Here is a 23,157-nt window from a genome sequence, read left to right as displayed (position 1 = left end):
AAAATATGGCCCCTTCATTTTAGTGTTAAGACTGGTTCAAGTCTCTGCATGCTGGAGAAAATATTTGACACAAAGAGACCAGCAAATCCGATCTGAGCTACAGTTGCATGGTGTCCTGATCGATCAAAGACAGGAGGAGCAGGTAATTCAGCTTTCATTAAGGGGCTGTACAGAAACTATCGATTATGCTGCTTGGAGGCTAAGTCGTCCTTTAGTCCACAACTGGAGTGCTGTTGTGACGCGTTGGGGGGGGGACGACGCAGATGGACCCAAACTTCAAAGACTCGGCCAGAGACAGTGCAATAAAACGCCTGGTCTGCTATACTGTCTGGCATTCCAGTTTTAATGGCTTTATGGCCGTCCAGACACAATTAGGCCGCTTCCAGAATGGCACCCATTTGTTTTTTTCTTCTCTTTCTGTGAGACTGCGGTCTGGACAAAAGGCCCGAGCGGAAATGATCAGTTTTATTGGATTCTCCTCGACGGGGACGCGCAGGACTCACGGTCATTTGGAGGGATCCTTTGTTTCTACCTGGGAACCTTCCGCCCCTTGCTCCTTTGCCGGGCCTTCCTAAAGGAAAAGGTAGCAATAAAGTGAACAGCAGACACAGCAGTGAGACTTGTGTCTATAAACACGAGTATGTTGCAACACCGGAGCATTTCTCTAAATCATACCCAACATAAACGAAACGTCACCTCCGTGACATCCTCCTTTCCTTAATCTGCTGCATTCTATCGGATTCAGCATTAAAATAACAACGCCTGCGCAGTGCTGCCTCCCCAACGCTGCAATCCCCACGAATCACCAGAGGGTGGCGACACTGTTCTACATCACCCCTCTGCTTTTTGTAACACCCCCTCCCTAATGAGCCTGCACTGGGAACAAACTGTAGCAACATTTTAAGAGTCCAGAGGAATAATTTCACACCTTTTTACAGTCTCAGTGTAGAAGCTGCTTCATGAACCTGCAGCTCTGCGGGGAGGAATGAAAAAGCCTGTGGCTGCTGGATTACTGCTTGCACACCCAAGTAGTCGCTGTGTTCACTCTTGTCGTCCTGTTGTCGTATTTAAAGGTAAACGCCTTAAATTAAATAATTAGTTTAACAGCAAGACTTTGCTAAAATCTGCATCCTCCCGCTCAATTGTTCATTAATTATTTCAAAAATGCATATGTTTAAAATAAGATATAATATGTGATTTTTTCCACACGGAATAATTAAGTTTACAATCCGTATTATTATTATTATTATTATTATTATTATTATTATTATTATTATTATTATTACTTAAAATATTACTAAAAATAACAAAACTATTACCTTAAAACAATATTAGTTAATAATTACATTATGATATTAGTAAAGTTAAATAATTAAAAACGTAATATTACTAATACTACTACTGATCATTATTATAGACGGTAATCGTAATTATTTAAGGTAAAGTAGTGAAATCTAAATATTTTCAATTTAGTATTATTAATATTTTTTCAAGCATGATTTGTGGTAATTTATTGCCCATTTATGGTAACAATATAATCTAATTTTACCAACAATAACAAAACAACAGCAACAACAACGATAATAATAATAATAACCGGTTATATTGCACGGATAGACAAATATAATGAAAACTAACTTGTGAAAATATGTTTTAATGGCACGAGCCATTTTGTAAGATCAAAAGAAAATATACAGATGTTTTTATGTGGTAGATAATCAAAAACTATTTCTATAAGTATACTATACTTTTAGAAATATTTCTTTAAGTACTACTAGATAGATAGATAGATAGATAGATAGATAGATAGATAGATAGATAGATAGATAGATAGATAGATAGATAGATAGATAGATAGATAGATAGATAGATAGATAGATAGATTCACTGAGGTACTTGAAATAGGAAGCAGAAAGCTTATAAAATGATGATTAGTGATGATATGGCGAAACAAACCCATGAGAATTAAATTCAGCCAGTTACCCTCGGCTTATCGGGACCGTGTGAATTTCTTGCATGTGTGTTTATATCTGTGTGCGTGTTTATGTGTCTGAAGTGTTAATCCTACTCCGCAGTCCTGTGCCATAATAAAACCACGTCTCTGCTGATTGGACGAGAGCGACCAGGCCGGGGTCACATGGGTGAGTTCTTTGGTCCAGAGTAAAAATGGGGTTTGGTGTAAATCTAGGGTGTATTGCTGTCATCTATCACACTACCTCGTAAAAACGACACTGAGGATTCTGGGCCAACAAATCAGAGAGAAAAAAATATGAGTTCTTATTATGTGGATGGTCTTCTTAGCAAATCTACGACGGGCAGTTCCCTGTTCCCAAACGTGGAACGAGCTTCTTGCGGCATCGGACCCCGTGGGGACGACCATAGCTCTACTCGGACTGCTGCGGCCATTGCATTTGCGCCATCCCTCTCTGGAGTTTACAGCGTTAATAATACAGTGTACCAGAGCCATACTGTGTTTACCTGCGGCTATGGCCAGGGGCAGGACGCACACTCGTCAAACTGCAGCCCGTTTGACCAGAGCCGCCTGTTCAGCGACAGCTGCTGTCACCCTGGGACTGAACCCCTAACCTCGTCGCCGGACAAACAACACCGGATGTACCCCTGGATGCGAGTATCAGGTATGTGCTGTTTCAAAGCCCCCGGGTCAGTGCGCTTACAAAACATTGTGATACTTAGACTAGTGGTTCAATTAATTTCGTGAAGCCATTGGTGTTGCATGGAAAGAATCGTAAAACTTTTATTGCGCAACTAATGAGTTCTGCAGCCATAAATTCATTTGGCCAGCGCTTGTGTGTGTTCAGTACGCAGAGACCTTGCCGCTGGGGGTTTTCTCTGCACTCCTATTACTCTTACAGCCTCTTCTCCCCTTTGTGGTTGTAAAAAAAGACCGGCCTGTTGTGTAAATCAGCTCTCCTGCACTCTGCAGCCCCTTTCTAATTGGTTCTGCATTGCAGAGGCTCTGGTATTTTCAGAAACCTGGATCAATATGCGCCACTACTGGCCGCTACACGGGGAAGTCAGATGAAAATGAAACATAGTAATATTTTTTGAAGTGGGAGCTGTAAGTAGTTTCTTCGGTGTGTAGAGCCTGGCTGGCTTTTAATTGGAAAGGCATGCAGAGTATCAAAGGAGGCATGAACCAAACACCCCAGCAGGGCCACTTTAAATTGTTGCAAAGATGCTTTAAAAAAAAAGTTGTGTTAGCGAATGCGTGTGTGCAGGTGGTAATTGAGTAATTACAGGCTGCAATTAAATATGCACTTACAAATGAATTATAGACATTTAAATCTGCTGGTTTTTATTGTAAGATCCAATTTTAAGTACACTTTAATTAAAAAAATACAAATACAGTCCCACATTACAATAACGTTATTTCTGTTCACGCATCTCATCTTCCACAGATCCAAATCGAAAGCGAGGACGGCAGACCTACTCCCGACACCAGACGCTGGAGCTGGAGAAGGAGTTCCACTTTAACCGCTACCTGACCCGCAGACGCAGGATCGAGATAGCCCATGCCCTCTGCCTCTCAGAGAGACAGATCAAAATCTGGTTTCAGAACCGCAGGATGAAGTGGAAGAAGGACCACAAGGACGAGCCGAGCAACGAGGAACAGCACCGTGATAGTCAGGCACCGTCGGAAGGCAGGGAACCCAAAAGTGAAGAGACCCAAAGCGGCCGTGTTGACTCAGGAACAACTGAAAAGTAACAGAAGAGACGGACAGAAAATCAAACTAAAGAAATATAATGTGTTAAATATTGTGTTGGTATGCATCGAATATAACTTCTGACATAACATTTAGGCACTAAGTCTTATTAATCTTTTGACAGTAATCCACATTAAAACATTACACTGCTCTTCTGGATTTCATATTTAAACCAGCACTAAAAATGCTTCACGTGACAAATACTAACTACCTACCCTAACTAGCCTGTATTTTTATATCCTCCGCATATATCCCATAGGAGTACTACAAATATGGCACATTTTGGACTACAGAAAACTACTACTGAGTTAACATTCCTTCAGCAAAAAACGACCTAGTATTTACCTTATAATTTTCAAAAACTGACACGGAAATGTAAACACGAACTGAGCTGGTGATTTAATTGATGGTTTCCTGTTTTCTACCATACAATTGATGTGCCTTATTTTGAACCGGTAAAGGCAAATGTTTTATTTGACTGATTTTGATAAAAGAATTCCTGAGTTTCTTCTTCTCCCTCCCCCCTTTTAATTAACATGGATTTTAATCCGCCTGCTAGGGGTGAGGATTTAACTATCGACGCAAATATTTGTTTAGTTTTGCATGTAACCTACCTCAGATTCCTCACCCGCTCACTATACCGTCAGCGATTGTGCCGTAGGCTACTGTGGATATCTAGCTTTACAGATTAGTCTTTTAAATACATGTACCGTTATCCAGCTGGCAATATCCATCATTTTATAATCAGAGAAATATTCCAGTACAGTGAGCAAATGCTGCTGGCTTTCAATCAAAGTCTGCTAGGCTTGTAGTCTGTCCTGTAAATGAAGTGAACGCGCAATCATTTAATAAAAATGATTTTACCCTCTCTATTTGGTTTCATTCCATATTTACCGTGTTATTAAAAATATCCATCCAAGAAAAGGATTGTAATCGCGCCCTGGGTCGAGTAATATTGTGTTCACAGTTACCATTATGTGACCTTCAGTGTGACCAGTATTGGGTTGCATGTAATGAGACATGTTACAGTCCATAATGGGGGTTAGGTAAACAGTGAAGTTGGGGAATGTGAGCTATGAGGATGCGAGATGGGACAGGCTGCAGATGAAGGGAAATTACTGTTGAACTCTGCTTTCCCTCCTCGCTGGGTAAGATGGCGCCTGACGCTGACCTGCCCTCCTCCCTCCCTCCTTTTTCTGTCTCTTTCTCTCCCCTCGTCCCTCTCCCTCCAGCTCTGGGCCATAAATCCGTTGTTGTTTATGAAAATTTACAACATAGCCATACAAGTTTACGACGCGGCCCGGGTTCCTATTGGCCGCAGCTTGTCACGTGGCGGGGGGGCATGAACATGAACTTTTTTTTTCGCCCCGTTTTTTTATATTTAATTTTCAATTGCGGGATAGAGGAGCCTTTCATTTAACGGTCTCGGACTTCCACGGGAACCTTTTCACAGTCGACCTTCGACATTTTACCATCTCTCACATCTGCTTTTGGGGATTTTTTTTAAGGGGTCGGGGGTGAGATGTTAGGCAGAACCTCGACGAGCAAGGAGCTTATAGTAAGACATGCCTGGATCATTTGGGTGCCTAGGTAACGGAAAAATGAGACGAAGGAACCGACCCCCATGGAGAAACAAGTAAGGGGTCTCAGCCGGGAGACTTTTCTCTGTCACTGCACCTGCCCACTCCCTCCAGTCACCCCCCCTGTGTTTACATGCAGAGACCTTCTCAAGGTAAGGCAGCTTACGCTCGTCAGCCAGTGCATGTGGTTGACAATGTACTTATTTGCATCTTCTTAAAGCAAGCAACTTACTTTATGGTTTCTCCTGCTTTGACTTTGGTTAGAGACTGAAATCTTGGAAAGAAATGGTTTCGTGTTACACTTGATCTTCATCAGGATTCCCATCACTGATGCTTCGTGTTAAATCTGATTTATCAGATTTACAAGCTCTTATTTGATGATGATAATTATTATCGTTACTAATATTTTAACATGGTTATTCATTTTTGCAGTGATCTTAGTGTTGTTGTAGGCTGTCTGGATTGTATTTGTTGTTGGATTTAAATGGGGGTGTGCTTTCGGGTGGGTGGATGATGGGCAAAGTAAGCGCTCTTTGACGCCCTCCTGTGGAGGCAGTGGGGCTATCGCGCTTGCAGCTCGTCGTGGTTTGTTTTGTTTTTTTTGCTGCAAATGAGAAAGGTCGACATCTGTGCATCCACGTGTTTTATTCTATTGCCTTGTATGTGTGCATGTAGGCCTCAGCGTGATGTGCATGGAATTAATGAACAGGATGACAACCACTAAACGTTATTAAACTTAAAAATGCTTTTTTAAATGATCAGATATTTTAATTGCAAAATGTTTCTTTGCATAGATGCTCTTGTTAGCGGTATTGCCGAAAGTAAAATCAGAGAGTCATGTATGTTGCTAGACTGCAATTAATATTTAATAAAATGCATCGATGCAAAAAAAGCATGCAATGTATCCCCCAATCAGTCCTAACAGGGTGATTTAAATGCATCAAATGCAGTGATAAATCTCCCTGTTGTAAGTCATTTCTGCATAAAGAGTATGATTTTACTTTCCTTTCGATTTTTTTTTTTTTTTTTGCTTGAACTACCGTAATTTCTTGGGGTAACACGTGGATTATAGGCCACGAAAAAGAAAGTGATTTTAAATGTTTTCTCAAAAGCTACTACGAGTGCGTGTGTGTGTCTGCAAAGTCGGATAGCACCGCCCCCTCCCTTCACCAGTGACCATCGTACCCCCTTCACCCCTCTCTCAACCCGACAAGTCAGACACCAGCGCGCACTCACTCCGTTGCTCTCCTTTCTTTTCGATGCCTGTGTTTTAGTTCCTGGGTGTGTCCCTGGCTCAACTCAGAGAAGTAATTTTCGTGGGAACTTTGTTGCCATTGGCCAACCATAAATCAGCTGTTGTTGCTCGACTGTTTAACCAACACAAACTCCGCGCATAGCGCTCCTCTCCTTGTGGGCCCACACTGGGTGTGTAGGAGCCCGGTATTCACCCTTCCTAAAGTCGTGCCTTCTGGGAGTGTGTTAACGCACTCTCTCTCCCACACACATACCTGGGACTGAATAAATCCATCTCACTGTTCCTGTCAATCCTAACACAGGAATGGGCTTGTGCTGGTCAAACGCTCTGCTCCGGGGAAACGGCATGTGGAGGAAACCTTAGGACAAGTCACTGCCTTTGAGAGGCGAAGGTGCCATAAAAATTCCACAGGGAGTAAAACAAACGGGAAGCGCCTGACTGCGCCATGCCTGCTACGCTTCTTTTAAAATTTGTGATTTCCTTCGTGAATTAATTTGAAAGAAAGTCCAAAGCTGACGAACCGTTTTCAAATGGTGAATCGGCTGGGGTTTATTAAGCAATGATACATAACTGCTGCAGGGAATAGCTTCTAACATATCTAAAAATAACATTATTGTTTATTATCAATAATATTTTTGACGGTTTAACTGATCGATTGCAGAGTTGTGTTGAGAAATTGTTTTGGGAATTTTTTTAATGATCACAGTGGCACAAATGACGAGAAAATCTCAAGATCGCCTTTTCTCTGTCATCGTAAATACGTATGTGCTTTTTGTATTAACCCCTAAAAATATAAATATGCAGTTCAGCTTTCACCACACTCGCAAAATAATGTTAAAGTTTGATTGAGTATTCTACATTTCGAGGACTTAAAAAGCATCAAATTCACTCCTAAGCAGCAAATCCTTTCACCGTGTCATTTTTGCAATAAAGTCTATTTTTTCCACCCCTCCACTAATTTCATTAAATTCAAAAGTCATACTTAGCAAAGCCCCGGGCTTTGTAGTTTCTCATGTTATAAAAAAAGAAGAAATAATCAATCTTTAGCTTATATGTAAACAAATAAAAACACGAGAAACTGCAGCTTGGCATGATTGACTGTTTAAAGGTCAATATAGCAGAGGAGTCGCCGTTAAATAAGAGCAAAATAACATCGGGTTTGGCGCAAAAGGATTGTAATAGCTATCATCTGAGCATCTGTTCCATGGAGGCCCATAGTTATATATTTTAACCTGCTTATAAACGACATTCGTGTGTTCATATAAAGCCCATATTTATAGTTATTAATTTTTCAAAGTGGCGTAAAACTCAGGCCTCGGATAGCACATTCTGTGGCTTTATTCGATAAAGTGATGTTTAGCTTTTATTCTTCCCCCAAACATTTATTCATTAGTCTTTTTTTTTGCTCTTGAAGTCGTTCAAATATTTCACGATAGGGCTATATCATATGAGAGAAAACGCAGCTCTGTTGCGAATGGGCTTTTATTCTATTAAGTGCGCAGACTGTTTACACTCATAGCCCATCATAACATGCATAACGGATTCTGATCGAATTATTTCTGTACACTATCACCGCCGAGATTGCACTCTCAGCATGTCACTTGTTGTATTGTTCAGGAGCTTTTTTTTTTTTTTTTTTTTTTTTTTTTTTTTGCCGCAATGGTCGTTAACCTCCGAATGACCCCGTGTGCAGCCCACGCCTCGGAAAGCGCCGCAGACACGCAGTGCAACTGTTGAACCAGAGGATGGCGCACCACGACAATCCAAAACACCCAAAGCCCCGGCTCAGAGTTTGCCCTAGCCACGAGCGCAGGGAAAGCGCGCACCCTTTATATCCCACCCAGTATTTCCTGCGTGCACGAGTTTACCTCTGGAGGTCACCGAGCAGGATTTACGACTGGTCAACAAAAGCACGTGATTCTTCGCCATACCCCATATTTGGGTGCCTACGTAAGAGAGAATCAAGTCCATGTCCCACTCATTTCCATAATTCATCATAAATTGTGCAAGGGTGCTATAGGACGCGCTAAAGCATAAGAGCCACAAATCAAGAACACAGGTTATGCTATTTTACCTCTAAAAATAACCATAAAAAACAAGAGCAATACCTACAACAAGCAAACGGTGGAACTGTCAACAAATGAGCTCCTATTTTGTGAACTCATTCTGCGGTCGCTATCCCAATGGCGCGGACTTCCAGTTACATAATTATGGAGACCACAGTACGGCAAACGAGCAATATAGAGACTCAACAGCCATGCATTCCAGCAGGTATGGCTACGGCTACAACGGGATGGACCTAACAGTCGGCCGGACCAGTACCGGACACTTTGTGGGAAGCGAGCGGACACCGGGCTACTCCCCGAGTCACTCAGCGGCGACAACACCCGCGGTGGAGCCTGTCAGGTACAACCAGTCCGCAAACAGCACCGGGAACTCGTCTCTATCGCCTCCACCTGACTCTCTACCGTGCTCCTCGGTCGCCAGCTCGTCCCCAGTGACCGAGACACAGTCTCAGCACAGAGCTGTGAAAAACTCCATAACGACCCCGTGCTCAACCCCGTGCTCAAACTCGAATGGAGCCACGCTGCTGCTCAGCCGGGACTGTGTGTCCAAAGCTTCCCCTCTGGAGGAAGAGAAGCCCGCGGGAAGTGCACCGACAACTCCTCAAAATGTAACCGACTCAACACAGCCTCAGATATACCCGTGGATGAGAAAACTACACATAAGTCACGGTAAACTGCTTTGTTTAATGACTTCGTACTGATTTTGATCTTTTGCAAAAAACAAAAAGCTGTTGTCTGACTGTTTGTTTAAAAGAAAGACAGAAAGAAAGAAAGAAAAGGGACGTGGTATCATCTTATTTAGGACATTTTATGAGCACAAGCCAAATTTTGGCCATTCTGGCGTTAAAGTGATAGAAAGAGCACAAATAAACGTAGTTTTGGAAAAGGGGCATGTGGCGCTATGTGCACCTCTCACCTGTTTGGTTTATATTTGGTTAGCTAGACTATCAGGTACGGGATAGTGTAGCAACAGATGCGAGGTTAGACTAGTTAAATGTATCTGACCCTTTTCTACACTTGATATTTACTAAATGTGCGTTTTAAAATGGCTTTAAATAAAAAGAGGATACTTCAAATATTTTTTGCTATTAACCCTCTTTCTATGGACTCAGTAGTAAAAGTGTGTGGTACCTTGTTACTTGTAAGTTTTAACCATTCAAGCTCTACAAGGTGCCAGTCGTGTGGCAGCGATTAAGACATTCATACCTATAATATTACCAAACACAGTATTGTAAAATTGAAAGAAACGTGTTCAGGAAAGTTGGCGCAAAAGTAAAATTATTATTTAATTCTTCTGCGTCTGATCTGTTTTCTCTTTTTGTGTGTGTGTACAAGATTTGTCTGGGCCAGAGGGGAAGCGGGCCAGAACTGCATACACTCGGTACCAGACCCTCGAGCTGGAGAAGGAGTTCCACTTCAACCGGTACCTGACCCGCAGGCGGAGGATCGAGATAGCCCATGCCCTCTGCCTCTCAGAGAGACAGATCAAAATCTGGTTTCAGAACCGAAGGATGAAGTGGAAGAAGGACAACAAACTGAAAAGCATGAGCATGGCGGCTGCAGGCGGAGGAGCCTATAGGCCCTGATTTTTACACCTTTTAATCCTGAAAAAAAGAGCACTTCAAAAAACAAACAAAAAAACAAAACAAAGATTGTCATATCAACTTCTCCTCCTATTCCAAAAAAGCGCAGAGACTTAGCGGGCTGTGTGAGAGAAGGGACAGAGGAGTGGGTCACCCTATCTATAAACCTTCTTTATGTCCAACAATATAATTTCATTTTTATCCCTACCGTGGTTATGCTTATGTGAGTAAAATGCATTATGTACAGTTCTGTCTAGATTTAGAAAATGAAAAAAAGAGACATGAAAATAAATGTTTGCTTAAATTATTTCTTGTTCAGACGGAAAAAAAAGTTAAATAAATAAAAGCTTGAAATGCTACCCGCCTAGCGCAAATAAATCCATATTTTCTGTGTGATGCACTCAACAATAACAGCTTAATAAGTAGAAGGTTCAGGTTGAGCTACATTTGTGTTTGACCTTTCTTTTCTCTGTATGTACTGTATATGTATGTATTTATTTGTTTGGTGTATTGTACCGAGTTGTCAGATAACTTGCTTCCAAAAGTAGAACCAGCAGTAAAAGCCTTGTGTGGTTATTGTATGTGTTGTGAACACACGTGGACAAAGGTGCCGACTCACCCTTGTATGTACATTAGCTGTGCCTTGTATCTTTCTTTTCTTTTCTTTTCTTTTCTTTTCTTTTCTTTTCTTTTCTTTTCTTTTCTTTTCTTTTCTTTTCTTTTCTTTTCTTTTTTTTTCTTTTTTTTTTTTGCAGGAGCTGCTTTTATTCTCCTTCTTTCCTTATTATTTTATTATTATATTTTTTTCTTTTTGCGTTCTTCATCTGGGCGCAATATCCGAGTAAAAGCGTGTTTTAGCTGTTTTTAGGGTCCCACCGTAAATCTTATCGCAATGTGTATTATCTCCATCGTGATAAGCTTTTTTTTTTTTGTAAATGTTTTTCAAAAGACTGGAAGTCAAACTATAGTATGATAATAATAATGATGTTCATGATGACGACGATGATGGCCAGAATAATAAACTTTGTACTGGAATGGCAACACCTCACTGAGTGTACGTTTTTGTCAAATCTTTCAGATTCAGGGCTGCTGTTTTATGGCGGAGAAGATTTGGGGAGTTTTGCTGGTTGATCTAAAAATCTTAAAGCCACTTGTATGAGCTCTCAGGAAAAAACCAAGCTGGCAAAGTTTCCTCAAATCTCTTTGAATTCAACAGGTCCTCTCGTATTAAAGCATCCAGTTTTACTCACCTTGCTCAGGCGCTGGGGTCCTTAACTGACTTCAGGGGCCGTGGGTCCCCTCTTTGCGCACAGACTCCCGAGCTATTCCCAGAGAATTAGCTCGACTTTTCTTGCTGTAAACTTTATTAGGGCCGTTTCTGGTTCTCTGACATTTGGGTGCTAAATGAATGGGGGGTTTGTCTATGAATTCGATCGTAAAAATCATCCGGAGAGCGGCCAGATAGGCTCACTGGCCATAAACGGTCACGTGGTAGCCATTAAAGTAAGTTTTATGGTTTTGGGGAGTTGACAGTATATTGCACATAACATATAATCGCACTGACGGCGAGGCTTCGTCTGACTCTCTCTTTGCAGGCTGTAAGTGTTACTTGACCGGTACAGACCAGCTCTATTGCTCAGTCTTGCCTCAGTATGGACCGGACGTTCTCCAGGATGGGGACCGCGTCTGTGGGTAAGTTTCACCAGACTAGACGGTAGCTTGAGAACAGCCAGTCTGTGTTAAACAGCCTTATTATTGTATTCGCTCCCTCTATTCGTCCCTATTAGTCCATTACACTAATTTGTCAGTTGTGGAGTGCTGAATACTGGTCTCGGCAGATGTTGCGCAGGGTTGGGTCCAGCTCATGGCTATTTAATTGCTTCCTTCCCTGTGTAACTTGTTTCCCTCCATCTGTGGTGTAACTCATAATCCATTTTTACATCTTGGATAATTATCTGTGTCCATTTCCACCCCCACAAACTTCAACTTGTTGTCGTTTTATTACATTGGAGAAGTCACAGAGCGTGCGCCAGAAAGTTTCCAGGGGGCTCGTGGAGCGTGTAGATTTCCTTGATAAAGTTAAGGGTTAATGCAGGCCTACAGATTTACAGCTCGCTTGATTGGATTCTGTATGTGCTGATGACTTCTGAAACTTGTGGGTCCATCGCTAAAACAAAAGTTGCAGTTGTTATGCTGAGCGCTGCATGCGCGCCACATGTTGGCACGGTATTTGGCTTTAGGGCAGGCTGTAAACTGTCAAGTAAACACAACAAGGGAAGAAACAACAGCAGGGACACGTTTAAAAGGAATTCCGTTTTGTGTCAACCAAGTTGGTTGAAAAGTTCAGATGACCTCTTAAAAGTCACTCTCGCTTTGTGGTGATCTTTTGTCCGAGCAGAGTCGGGGCCAAACGGGTCACTAGTGGACACAGATTCACAGAAACATGATCTGAAAATGAAAGTGTAAACTGTATATTGTTGTTTTTTTTTCATTTAATTCATTTTTTTCCTATCCCGCACTACAGGATGTGTTACTGCGCCTTCTCTTCGTTGAAACTTCCAGTGCAAATACGCACGAAATCGAATAAAACTGAAAATATTTTGATTTTATAAGTCTTATCATGTTTTGCCAGCCAAAAAACTTGCTGAATGTCTGAATGAACTTTGGTGAATTTGTTGATTCAGCGGGTTTTCAAAGGTCATGCTGTCCGCCAGTCTGAATAATTTAAATATCAAAGTTTCTCTGTTTTTGTGCAGAGGCCTTCATCATGTTTTTTATTCATCGGTGAGTTCTGAACCTTATGACACGAAAACAAATATTTATATCGTCAAATGACTTCAAATCGTTTATACTTTAGTATATGTTCACCAATGCTGGTAGGTATTTAAAATCTTGGCACCTTTAAAAAGTGTCTTGAATTGCTTAAATCGTTTTGATTTCTTCTCATCATTATCATCAAGAAATCCAAAAATTCGGCATTTGCATTTTGTTCTCCCAATCCTTGAAGCAGTGCTTTGCGAGTTTTTTGCACGCGTGTGTAAAGTAAACGCCAGCCTAACAGAAACACAAATTTATACTTTTTCCAGTTTGATTTGAGACATATTGAAAATAAAGCAGGACGGGGTGGAGGAAGGCTGTTTGGAAATTAAAATCCTTGCCAATATTTCAAAAGGAGATACTTCGACAGGGCCCCATGTGCGGCATACTGCCAGGCAGAGAAAGAGAGAGAGAGAGAGAGAAAGAGGGGAGCGCAGCAGGTTCATCTGGAGGTCAGCCACAGCACCAAGATAAATCTGCATCCTCTCTGAGCCACCAGCAGAGCTCGCTTTAGGCCAAGTTCACTGTCACCCTGCTGCATAGAGAGAGAGGAAAAAAACCCACAGTGGCACATCCGCGGTAGCGCGCACACGCACACACTCACGTTAATGACACGTTTGCTTGGCGTTGCCTATAAGCATAATGCGTAAAAATGAAATTACCAAAGGATGGAGAGCCTGTGGTAATATCCTGCACGAGAGGAAAAGACTGCGCAAGAATAGTGGGAGGAAAACTTGCAGTGTTGCCTTCAACAAAGACTTTTGGCTGCAGTGGTTGCTCTAACACTAATGAGTGATTTGCATATTTTACGGCCCTATTAGTCTTGAGTGGGAGCCCGCCGGATTTATCTTACGTCTTTGGGAACATCACAAAGCTACAATTGCATTTTAGATCTTGTGATGGCATCTTTGCTGCTTATAAATTTTTTTGACAATGATCATTGTGATGGCATGAAATGTAGACATTGTTAAAATCAGCTTTTTCGTTTCAAACGGTATGGAGTGATGCGCGGGGGCGGGGGCGGGGGGGTATCTCACTGGGCTGGGGCTGATGAGAGCGAGATAGCTGCAGAAGAGGAGGAAAAATTGGGGTCAAAAGTTTACGCGCTGAACAACTCTCCGTCATCTGTTCACTCGGAGCCTGATGCCAGCCTTATAATAGCGATCTTGACTCTCCACACAAAAGACAGAATAGCTTTGCATTACATATGTTGCATGGTGCACTCCAGGTGAACCCTGGATGCGCAGTGACCTCGCGTTTGAAACCGGGGGAGGAGACCCCCCACCCGTCCCCAGCAACAAGATTGAGTGGTTGGCGTTTTATTAGGGCGGCTGATTGGTGAATTTCCTTTGAATAAATTGCATTTGATATGTTTGGGGACGAGGGCAAAATTAGCATTTTGAGGATTGATACTCTCGACCCGGTCACAGGGTAATGCGAAGGCCCTCGGCCCCCAACATGAGCCCCCGGATCCCTTAAAAAACATTTAGCTCCACTCTTCCTGATCAACTGAATAGAAGCCTTTAAAAAAACTGAAATGGCACAGATGTTGCGCCTCATAAATAGACCGGCTTATATAGATATATAGTATCAATATATTGTAGTTTTGAGTGGTTTTTTTCATAAGGTCTACTTAGTGGCATTCAATGAAATAACGCTATTTTAAGCAAGTTCAAATAGTGAACGGTTTGTGAAAGTTGTAAGGGCACAATGGGAACGCGACAATTGACAAGAATAATAACATATAACAATAAATGTCGATTTTTTAATTTAAAAAATACATTAAGGTCTTGCTTCTTCCTTTAATCTTAATACTGATTATACACAGTCAGCAATAATTGCAGAGAAAAAGGTTAAATAAATAAATAAATCAATTACATGAGCATAAAATCAGTGTAAAAAACAATTCTTCTTAAAAGAACTAACAAAATCTGAATGTATCACCATTTTCGTTTTCTCTGGAACCTCTTTTTAACACGTTAAAAAGAGGGGGAAAAGAAGCTAAACATTTGAAGGCACAAATATTTAAAAATGAATTAAAATTCATCAGTGGAAAATCTACACAATTGCAGGCCTGCGTATTCTGACTGGTAGAAAATCAACACATTACGCTTATGTGTCGCTTATCTACTTAAAAAAAAATCTGCGCCTTGCAAAGGATAGGAGCGTTTAAATGTCCAAAAACAATTGGATGAGCTCCGTTCCACATTTCTTTGATTCAAAGTCTTTTTTTAATAATTTCATTGAAAACTAAAAAGTCATTAATGACGGACAGACAGCGAATTCGTTCGCATTAAAAACACAAACAACATATGCTGATTGTACACACGTTTTATTCTCATAAATGACAACATGCACTGAACTTTTAAAAAAAAATGTCTTCAGTTTGTTTTATGCAAATATCTACACTCAGTGTTAGACATTGGTTATCTGTATATTCCTTGCTGCTGTGGCTCTCCTTGAAATGCATGTCTAATAAATTAACCTTTAAAAATGTAATTGCTTGAACATTTTTTGCTGCAGTGAGTCCGTGGATTATATTTCTTGGCTTTCAGGTTCTGAAATTCTACTCCCAACTGCAAACCCCCCTTCACGCAGAGGAATAAGGAATATGTAGTTGCTCGTTTAGCCATTAATCCTCCAATAGTTTAAGCTCTGATTAAGTCTAATCAAAATTAGCAACGGTAGACAGAGGTTAGTGACTGTTCCTTGCATTTTGGAAAACCAATTCTTTCTTTTTTCTGTGCTATGGCTTTGGACGCTATGCACACGGCACACTGTGCTTAAGGATATATTTTATTATGAGCGTTTACCCATATCCAAATGTTTCCATAAAGGCAAAAATGTGTTTTTTTGCTCGAATCTGTATCCCATCGTGCACGTAGAAATGATTTTTTTACTCCATCGTCATTTAGAGCTCCATATAGACAAGAAACCTTGTGAGAGCCATCTGCAATCTGTCACCATTGTCACGGCACTTCTCTGATAATCTAAATTTACAGTAAACTGTCAGCAAAGATGTCTATTGGTCAAATAGGCCTTCAGTTCCGTGAATATGCTCTGAAAGCATCCTGCCCTTGTACAAAGCTTATTTTGTCCGAGAATAAAATTAAGGAAAGATTTCTGAAACAGAATGGAGTTTAAATGCAAAATTATGTGTACAATGTAAGTCAGTATCACGTAATCCAAATACTGTCCATTAGTCTACTGTCCACTGAATACTTTGACACTATACAGTAGCAGGACCTTACAATATATGTATGTATGTATGTATGTATGTATGTATGTATGTATGTATGTATGCATGCATGTATGTATGCATGCATGCATGTATGTATGCATGCATGTATGTATGTATGTATGCATGCATGTATGTATGTATGTATGTATGTATGTATGTATGTGTATATATATATATATATATATATATCACTCACACACACACACCAATTACGCCTAACATTATGACCACTGGTGAATGAATGAAGAGTTAGCTCTCAAAACTTTGATTCACTTTAATATGCAAAAAGGCTTTCATAGAGTAATATAAAAATACATATAGCAACAAGTAGAATGAACTGTCCATCAGAAGTCGTTTTTCACACAAGAATAACTTACAGTAAGTGGATAATAGCCGATCTGACCTGGCCCATATTTATACAAGGTATATATATATATATATATATATATATATATGTATATAATAGAATGGTAGTGGACTGTAAATTTAGATATCATGTGAAGTCGTCTTACCCGTTGACATTATGTTGACATATTGCCTCTCAGGTGGTCTCTTGGCCATAAGGATACAGTGGATCTTTGGCGTAAAGTACAGCAGCTGCCATTTACAATGAGTTAGGTGCAGGAGAGCCTGTGAGATTCATAAAGTAGCAGCTTTGCCTTGCAGCAACAGTGTGCTAACAAGAAAAGAATGGCAATTTGTTTCGAGAGAGAAAAAAGGCCTTCGAGTTTTCAGTCCTCGGCAAGAGCATATCCAAAATCTAGAAGTTTAGTTATTGAGAAAAGCTGAGAAAAAAAGTCCTAAAAGAAAGTAAAACATATACTACTTCAGTCGATCTGCAGTTGATCTCTTTAGTTTTGAGGTCCCTCTTTTAAATGCAAACTTCTATCTTCTGATCTATGTCATGCAATGCAGTAGTAGTTGGACGTGTGAGCTTCTTAAATAGCTCTAGGTAATTTTACACATTTAAAACTCTTTTGGGGGACCATCCTGGGCGCTGACCCGCGCTAAGTGCTCCCCCCACCCCAACTACCCAAAGCTGAACAGAGCCCGCAAAACTGAAGTCCAAGTCCGGGGTGAACCCCGGGTCACTGCGTCTAACAGATATGAAAATGTCGCCTCTTTGGAAAAAGGGCACGCCTTGTTGTTTAACAAAGACTGTCAATGGGCAAGATTAATCAGAAACAAAATGGAAACGGTGTCACTATGGGGTCAGGCAGAAGTTATCTCTGTTTAGGGGAGCGAATAGAATAGAGGGGGGACGAGAGAGAGAGAGAGAGAGAGAAAGAAGAACATAAAGAAAATGGGGGAGAAAAGAAAGCTTAAAATATTTCCGAAAATTTGGCCTCTGGTTTCTCCATGCAGAGGCCTTGTTGATGTGGACAGCGTGGATCAGCTTTATGAAGAGCTGCTGCATCTTCAAGAAACACAGATAAAGTGTGGAAGTCACCTCGGACGTGGAGAGGAAACTGGGCCTGGACGTGATGGCTGCCGGCGAGATGAACGGTCAGAGACTTTTATATCATCTAACATGCAGTCAGGAAAAAAACAAGAAATTATACTTTACGTTCTATGATTCCAGATCGTGTGGTTGTTGTTGTTATTATTATTATTATTATTATTATTATTATTATTATTATTATTATTATTATTATTATTATAGCTTTCTTAGTAATACTGGGCACACTGGACTTTTCTTTACCTGTTACTGTTACAACGCGGGACTGCACTGAAATCTGTGCAAACTGCTCCTTATAACGGTTTTAAATACTTCCAAATTTATTCAGAATTAGAGAAAAATGCTCAGATATAAGTCATTTTTGTTGTGCAGACTAGTTGGAGCTGGCAGGTCTTACTGTACGTGGAGGTTTAAAATCACAATGTTTTATTTTGGCATCTGGCTGTAATGCAAGACAGGTGCCTTCACGTGTTTGTCCGCTGTTTGGACGAGCTTTTCCCTGACATGTAACGCGCAGAGGCTGTTAAGCCACAGAATGCGTGCAATTAACACTTACCAAGTTTGCAACGTGATATTATCAAACAAACAGACCAGGAATAGCTTCAGATCATTGCCATGTGCTGGCAAATAAGGGGAAAGGTGCAATTTCGAGTTTTTAATGCAACAGCACTTGCCAAAGGAGGTGTCGTGCATTTATACACATTTGTGCAACTTGAGCAGCCCGTGCTTTTTTTTTTTTTTTTAATTTGCAGCTTATGTGTGATCTTCTAGGTTTTTATAGACAAGCAAGCTTTATGCGCAGGCTTTGATGCTCGCATAGAAGCGGCTCGTCAGTGCTGGGTGTAAAGCTTCTGCATTCACCGTGCCTTTGTCAGTAATTTGAAGGCTGTTATATTACACAACACTACAGTTTGCATTGCTGTGCTGGCCTTCTTTTCTTTTCTTTTTTTAACCCCCACTGCAGTTTCTCTTTATTAGGATGCAACAGATTAAAACTCCAACAACCTCTTTCCCTGTTTGTTGGAAATGGCGTTTTGTTTACGAAAAAAACCTTAAGGGTTTGAATTTCATATCCACTTTCTGTTTCAGGGGAGGCGGATTGTTTTAAACGCAGGAAGCCTCGCCCGCATAAGTTTGGTCCCGTGCAGTAAACAAGTTAGTTGATTGGTTTTGCTTTATATACCGTGATTTAATAAGGAAAACACTAACGTAAGCCAGTCCAAGCAGTGTTAGTGGTACCAGTGCCATGCTTTCCATTGGTTCCTGTTTACATGATGCCCACAGGACACGCCGTGATTGGTGGCTCTTCACACGTGACCAGGCAACTTTGTACATTTGACAGGGAGTAGGAGGGTTTTGTGGAGATCAGAAAAACGACAGCGCGATAAAAATTAGTATTGTTGCACTTCACAAATTAATGACCATGAGTTCCTACTTGATAAACTCCAACTATATCGAGCCTTCCTTTCCTCCATGCGACGAATATCAGCAGAGCGGATACATCCCTAACCCCGGTGATTATTACGAGCGGCCAAAAGATACGGGTTTCCCCCATCACGAAGAGCCATCCTATCCGAGGTCAAACTACACAGAATCGGGATACGATTACGGTAACGTCCCCGCCACCGGACTCGACGATTTCAACGATGGGCATCACGCGCAACCGCAACCGGTTCCACAGACCCACGGTCCTCGCCTCACGGCGGCCCCAGACGGTGGCGCAAACGCCAGCAAAGACTGCAGCCTCGCCACTGAAGTCTATCCCGGCGTAGCGAAGGGCAAGGAGCCGGTGGTCTATCCTTGGATGAAAAAGGTCCACGTTAGCAGCGGTGAGTTATCATCACGGTTAAATAACTGAACCACTGAGAAACAACCACTGGAACACACGCAAGCCTATTGAGGCAACACTAGTAGCAGCCCTTACAACAGCAATTTACGACTATCGAGCAGCAGGGTCGGTAATTAAGGACCCTCGTAAATTTTATTGCCTGTGTTCGTCTGTCGGGGCCATGTGCCTTTGTTGCTTTTTAACCCAAACTACCTCCACCACTGGAGCCGAGCCAAAGTAATATTCAGCCCCGCTGTTTTTGTTAATCATTTCCTAAGCTTGATCTGTCCCTGGATGCGAGTACTTGTGCACTCGGCATCTCCACATTAAGGTCATGTCCGTAAACTGAAACAAGACAGAGTGTAGAACAAGCGACTGCAAATTTCCACCAAACCCACAAATTCTTGCACGATTTTCGAAGCTAGAATGTGTCCAGTGGCGGATTTAAGGGTTTTGGAGTAAACGCAATCAACCTGCATGTAACACCTGCTTGCCTCCCTGTCTATGGCTTCCCCCCCCCCCCTCCCAGTCAATGCCAGTTACAATGGAGGAGTGCCCAAGAGGTCCCGCACTGCCTACACCCGCCAGCAGGCTTTGGAGCTGGAGAAGGAGTTCCACTTCAACCGGTACCTGACCCGGCGCAGGCGGGTGGAGATTGCTCACACCATGTGCCTGTCCGAGCGCCAGGTCAAGATCTGGTTCCAGAACCGGAGGATGAAATGGAAAAAGGAGCACAAGCTTCCCAACACTAAGATTCGATCCTCAAGCTCGGCCTCAGCTTCAGCCTCGGGGGCCCAGCAGCAGCAGCAGCAGCAGATCAAAACAGGCCAGCAGCTTGTCCCCACGCCGTGCACCGCAGGTCTATAGTGCATGAACGAACCCCCCATCCCTGAAAACCCCAATCCAGACTGAGATGGCAAATAACACAAGTGGAATTTGATGGACCGATTCTCAGTATTTTACACACACACACATGGTGTTATCTCTTTCACCTTGCCTCTGCTATTGGGCCCCTGTCACGTCCTTTGTGCCCTTACCCCTCTCTCCGGTCGTCCTCGCCCTCATCATATAAGCTTGAAATTCACCTTTAATTGCCACGGTGGCAACTGAAGTGTTTATATATTTGTTTATTATTATGAAAGAAGGATAATGCACATCAAACTTGGATGAAATGTATAATTGCAGTTAAAAGTGAGTGAGGTAAAAAAGTAAGTTTGACCTCATTTTTTCTTTTCAATGTTCTCTTTGATATTTCCTTTTCTTTTCTTTATTGTTGCTCATGGAAAAGTTTTAATATACTTGAAAGATATTTAGCGAGACTCTATAGATGCCAGTTAGAAAACCACACGGCATTTTATTTCTCAATTTTTAATTTTTAATTTTTTTTGAGGCATGGCATCAGTCAGAGTATAGCAGTGTAGTATGTGTGTGTTCGAGTGGGTTGGTTTACTGTTGAATGTAGTCCAGGTGACTTTCACATCTAATGTACATAGACAAATCACAATGATGGCACAATAAGAAAAGCGTTTCGTCAAAGTAAGTTTATGTTTGTTGGTGTCATATGGTCTAGTTTTATTTGTGCTATAGTGCGTCCATGTTGTGCTGTGTTCTAAACTGTGAATATTTGTATATGTTGTCTCAGTAATGGCCGTTGTGATGTAGGCTAGTTTAGAATAAATCTGTCCTTGTGAAATAAATGTGTGCTTCACTTATAAGGCTGACATGGCTTCGGATGTTTTGTCACCGCAAATACGGATTTCACTTTCACGACATTCAAGGTGCCATTTTTTAAAAAACTGATTCTCATTTGTTCATTTATATTTTTGTTTATATTTTTTTTGCAGAAATTAAAACTTTGAACTCACATTGTTTATTTTGGTTTACATTGAATTTCTATTCGGTGTGTGGACTATTGCGCTCTGAAGCTTTTGGTAAGAAATCCAGCCATTTGAGATGCGTACTTAAAGTGGTCACATTGTGTTGCAGTCCCGAACAATTTGCCTTGCAACATGTTGGCAACATTGTGGCTGCGTTTTCTTGCACTTTTTAACACTTTGCCAGAGTAGAAAGAAAATATTTGCGATAAATGTTTTTTACAGAAATGTTTCATTTGATAGTATCGCGCACCTCCGTTTTAATACATTCACGGTTGATCCGAAAAGATATTTTCACATTACCAATGCGCAAAATCGCTTTAGAGTGAAACCTAAGAAATGCAATGCCATGCACAAACTTTGACAAAGTGAAGGCATGTCTTATGTCTTTTTGTTACTCCTGAGTGTTCTGAACGCCGTGCGCGTTTTCGTGGATTAGGCTGAGCTGTGACAGAGTATATCAGGCAGGTATCAGCTGATAGCTCCAAAGCTTTATAGGCTGTACTGACACGGGAATCAGACCAAACCCAAACTGTTAAATGTATCCGGCAACACATATTGTTCTTACTTGCCATTACGCGCTGTGCACCAGAGTGTGAGTGTTGGTCACTACCTGCTACATCCAAACAATAGAGAGTTCAGCTGGGGGACACGGCCGGCACTGGCCAATCACCGGCTTAGAGCACTTCTTCTGACCCTTGACCTTTCGACACACACAATGTTAAGACCATATATCAGCACCGAGAACTCCAAGAGCTTTTTCTTCTCATTTACGGGATACCCAAAGAGGGCGCGGAAACAAAAACTGTGATTGTAAGTGTGAATCGGAGGCATGAGACAGCTCTCCTGCAAATAATAACTGAAACGTGCCTGTCAGTGGACGAAGAAAGGGAGCAGATATGAGCAGAAACGGATAGATGTTATTTAGTATGCTGGCACTGATGGTTTTAGCCCACTGATTATGCCACTAACTGCACACAGGATGGGTCTGCAATGAAATAAATGCAAAATTGATTGGAGTGTTTTTCTTTTTTAATCCTCAGAGTGAGAAATAGATAGTTGTACATTTTCGTGTATGCATTGCTTATTGAATGTTACCACAATTAAAAAAAAAATGTGTTGTATGTTGCCGCAGACATCCTGAAGCTCCCCATTACTGTGCAGCAGTTGCTTCAGATATGGAAACTGTGCAGGAGATGACGCTGAGGCTGATTGGCACCAATTTTGCGCAGACTCCAAGAAGTCCAATTCTGCATAAATTACAGATTTCAAGTCATTTGAGTCGCGAATAGAGGTCACTTCCAATGTACTGAAATTTTAATTCGCCCGTTCACGTGACTCGCTGAATAATGAATGCCCCGGGGTCAGAAATAGATGTGAAATTCTGACTTATTTTCATTTGAAGTGATCCGCAGGGTGCGAGTCAGATCTCTTCTCCTCTGACAAAACTCTGTCCGCTGGACACAGACCGGCATGACTTGTGAGTAGACATGGTTGCTTCTTATTTTATTTTATTTATTTATTTTTTAGCTTTGCAGTGATATCACAATTTTGCATACAATATCCCGGAAGTGCAGTTTGCGCCATGATCTTTTTGTGCATGTCACTGCATATTCCAATGCAAACAAACCTTTCCTGTTAATATCGCGTTTTGCTCTCTATGGTCCTCAAATCAATTCTAAAATCGGATCCATATAAATTTGTATTGTTTGGAAAATATACATATATA

The 23,157-nt window shown here is 41.4% G+C and overlaps 3 protein-coding genes and 1 long non-coding RNA gene across 4 annotated transcripts; 3 read left to right on the top strand and 1 right to left on the bottom strand.

Annotated features, from left to right (window-relative positions):
• The first annotated feature begins 2,134 nt into the window (after positions 1-2,134).
• Positions 2,135-4,593, top strand: LOC146644065 (homeobox protein Hox-A7-like). The gene is made up of 2 exons (XM_085396967.1): positions 2,135-2,636; positions 3,420-4,593. The coding sequence occupies exons 1-2, from the start codon at positions 2,270-2,272 to the stop codon at positions 3,725-3,727; spliced, it is 675 nt and encodes a 224-aa protein (XP_085253093.1). The 5' UTR covers positions 2,135-2,269; the 3' UTR covers positions 3,728-4,593.
• Positions 3,593-11,597, bottom strand: LOC146644063 (uncharacterized). Its single transcript, XR_014909426.1, has 2 exons — positions 11,460-11,597; positions 3,593-3,716 (listed from the first exon to the last, which is right to left on the bottom strand). It is a non-coding gene; the product is annotated as an uncharacterized LOC146644063 (long non-coding RNA).
• Positions 6,814-11,451, top strand: hoxa5a (homeobox A5a). Its single transcript, XM_085396965.1, has 2 exons — positions 6,814-9,295; positions 9,962-11,451. The coding sequence occupies exons 1-2, from the start codon at positions 8,701-8,703 to the stop codon at positions 10,210-10,212; spliced, it is 846 nt and encodes a 281-aa protein (XP_085253091.1). The 5' UTR covers positions 6,814-8,700; the 3' UTR covers positions 10,213-11,451.
• A 6,173-nt stretch (positions 11,598-17,770) lies between the features above and the next one.
• On the top strand, positions 17,771-20,429 carry hoxa4a (homeobox A4a). The gene is made up of 2 exons (XM_085396964.1): positions 17,771-19,555; positions 20,084-20,429. The coding sequence occupies exons 1-2, from the start codon at positions 19,144-19,146 to the stop codon at positions 20,419-20,421; spliced, it is 750 nt and encodes a 249-aa protein (XP_085253090.1). The 5' UTR covers positions 17,771-19,143; the 3' UTR covers positions 20,422-20,429.
• The last annotated feature ends 2,728 nt before the right edge of the window (positions 20,430-23,157 follow it).

Source organism: Rhamphochromis longiceps, linkage group LG22 (genome assembly GCF_057381845.1).
Source record: "Rhamphochromis longiceps isolate RC_006_pf linkage group LG22, R_longiceps_female_GT1.1, whole genome shotgun sequence".
In the NCBI taxonomy this organism is placed as follows: domain Eukaryota; kingdom Metazoa; phylum Chordata; class Actinopteri; order Cichliformes; family Cichlidae; genus Rhamphochromis; species Rhamphochromis longiceps.
The sequence above is the reverse complement of the archived record's forward strand: the minus strand, read 5'-3'. Positions and strand labels throughout refer to the sequence as shown.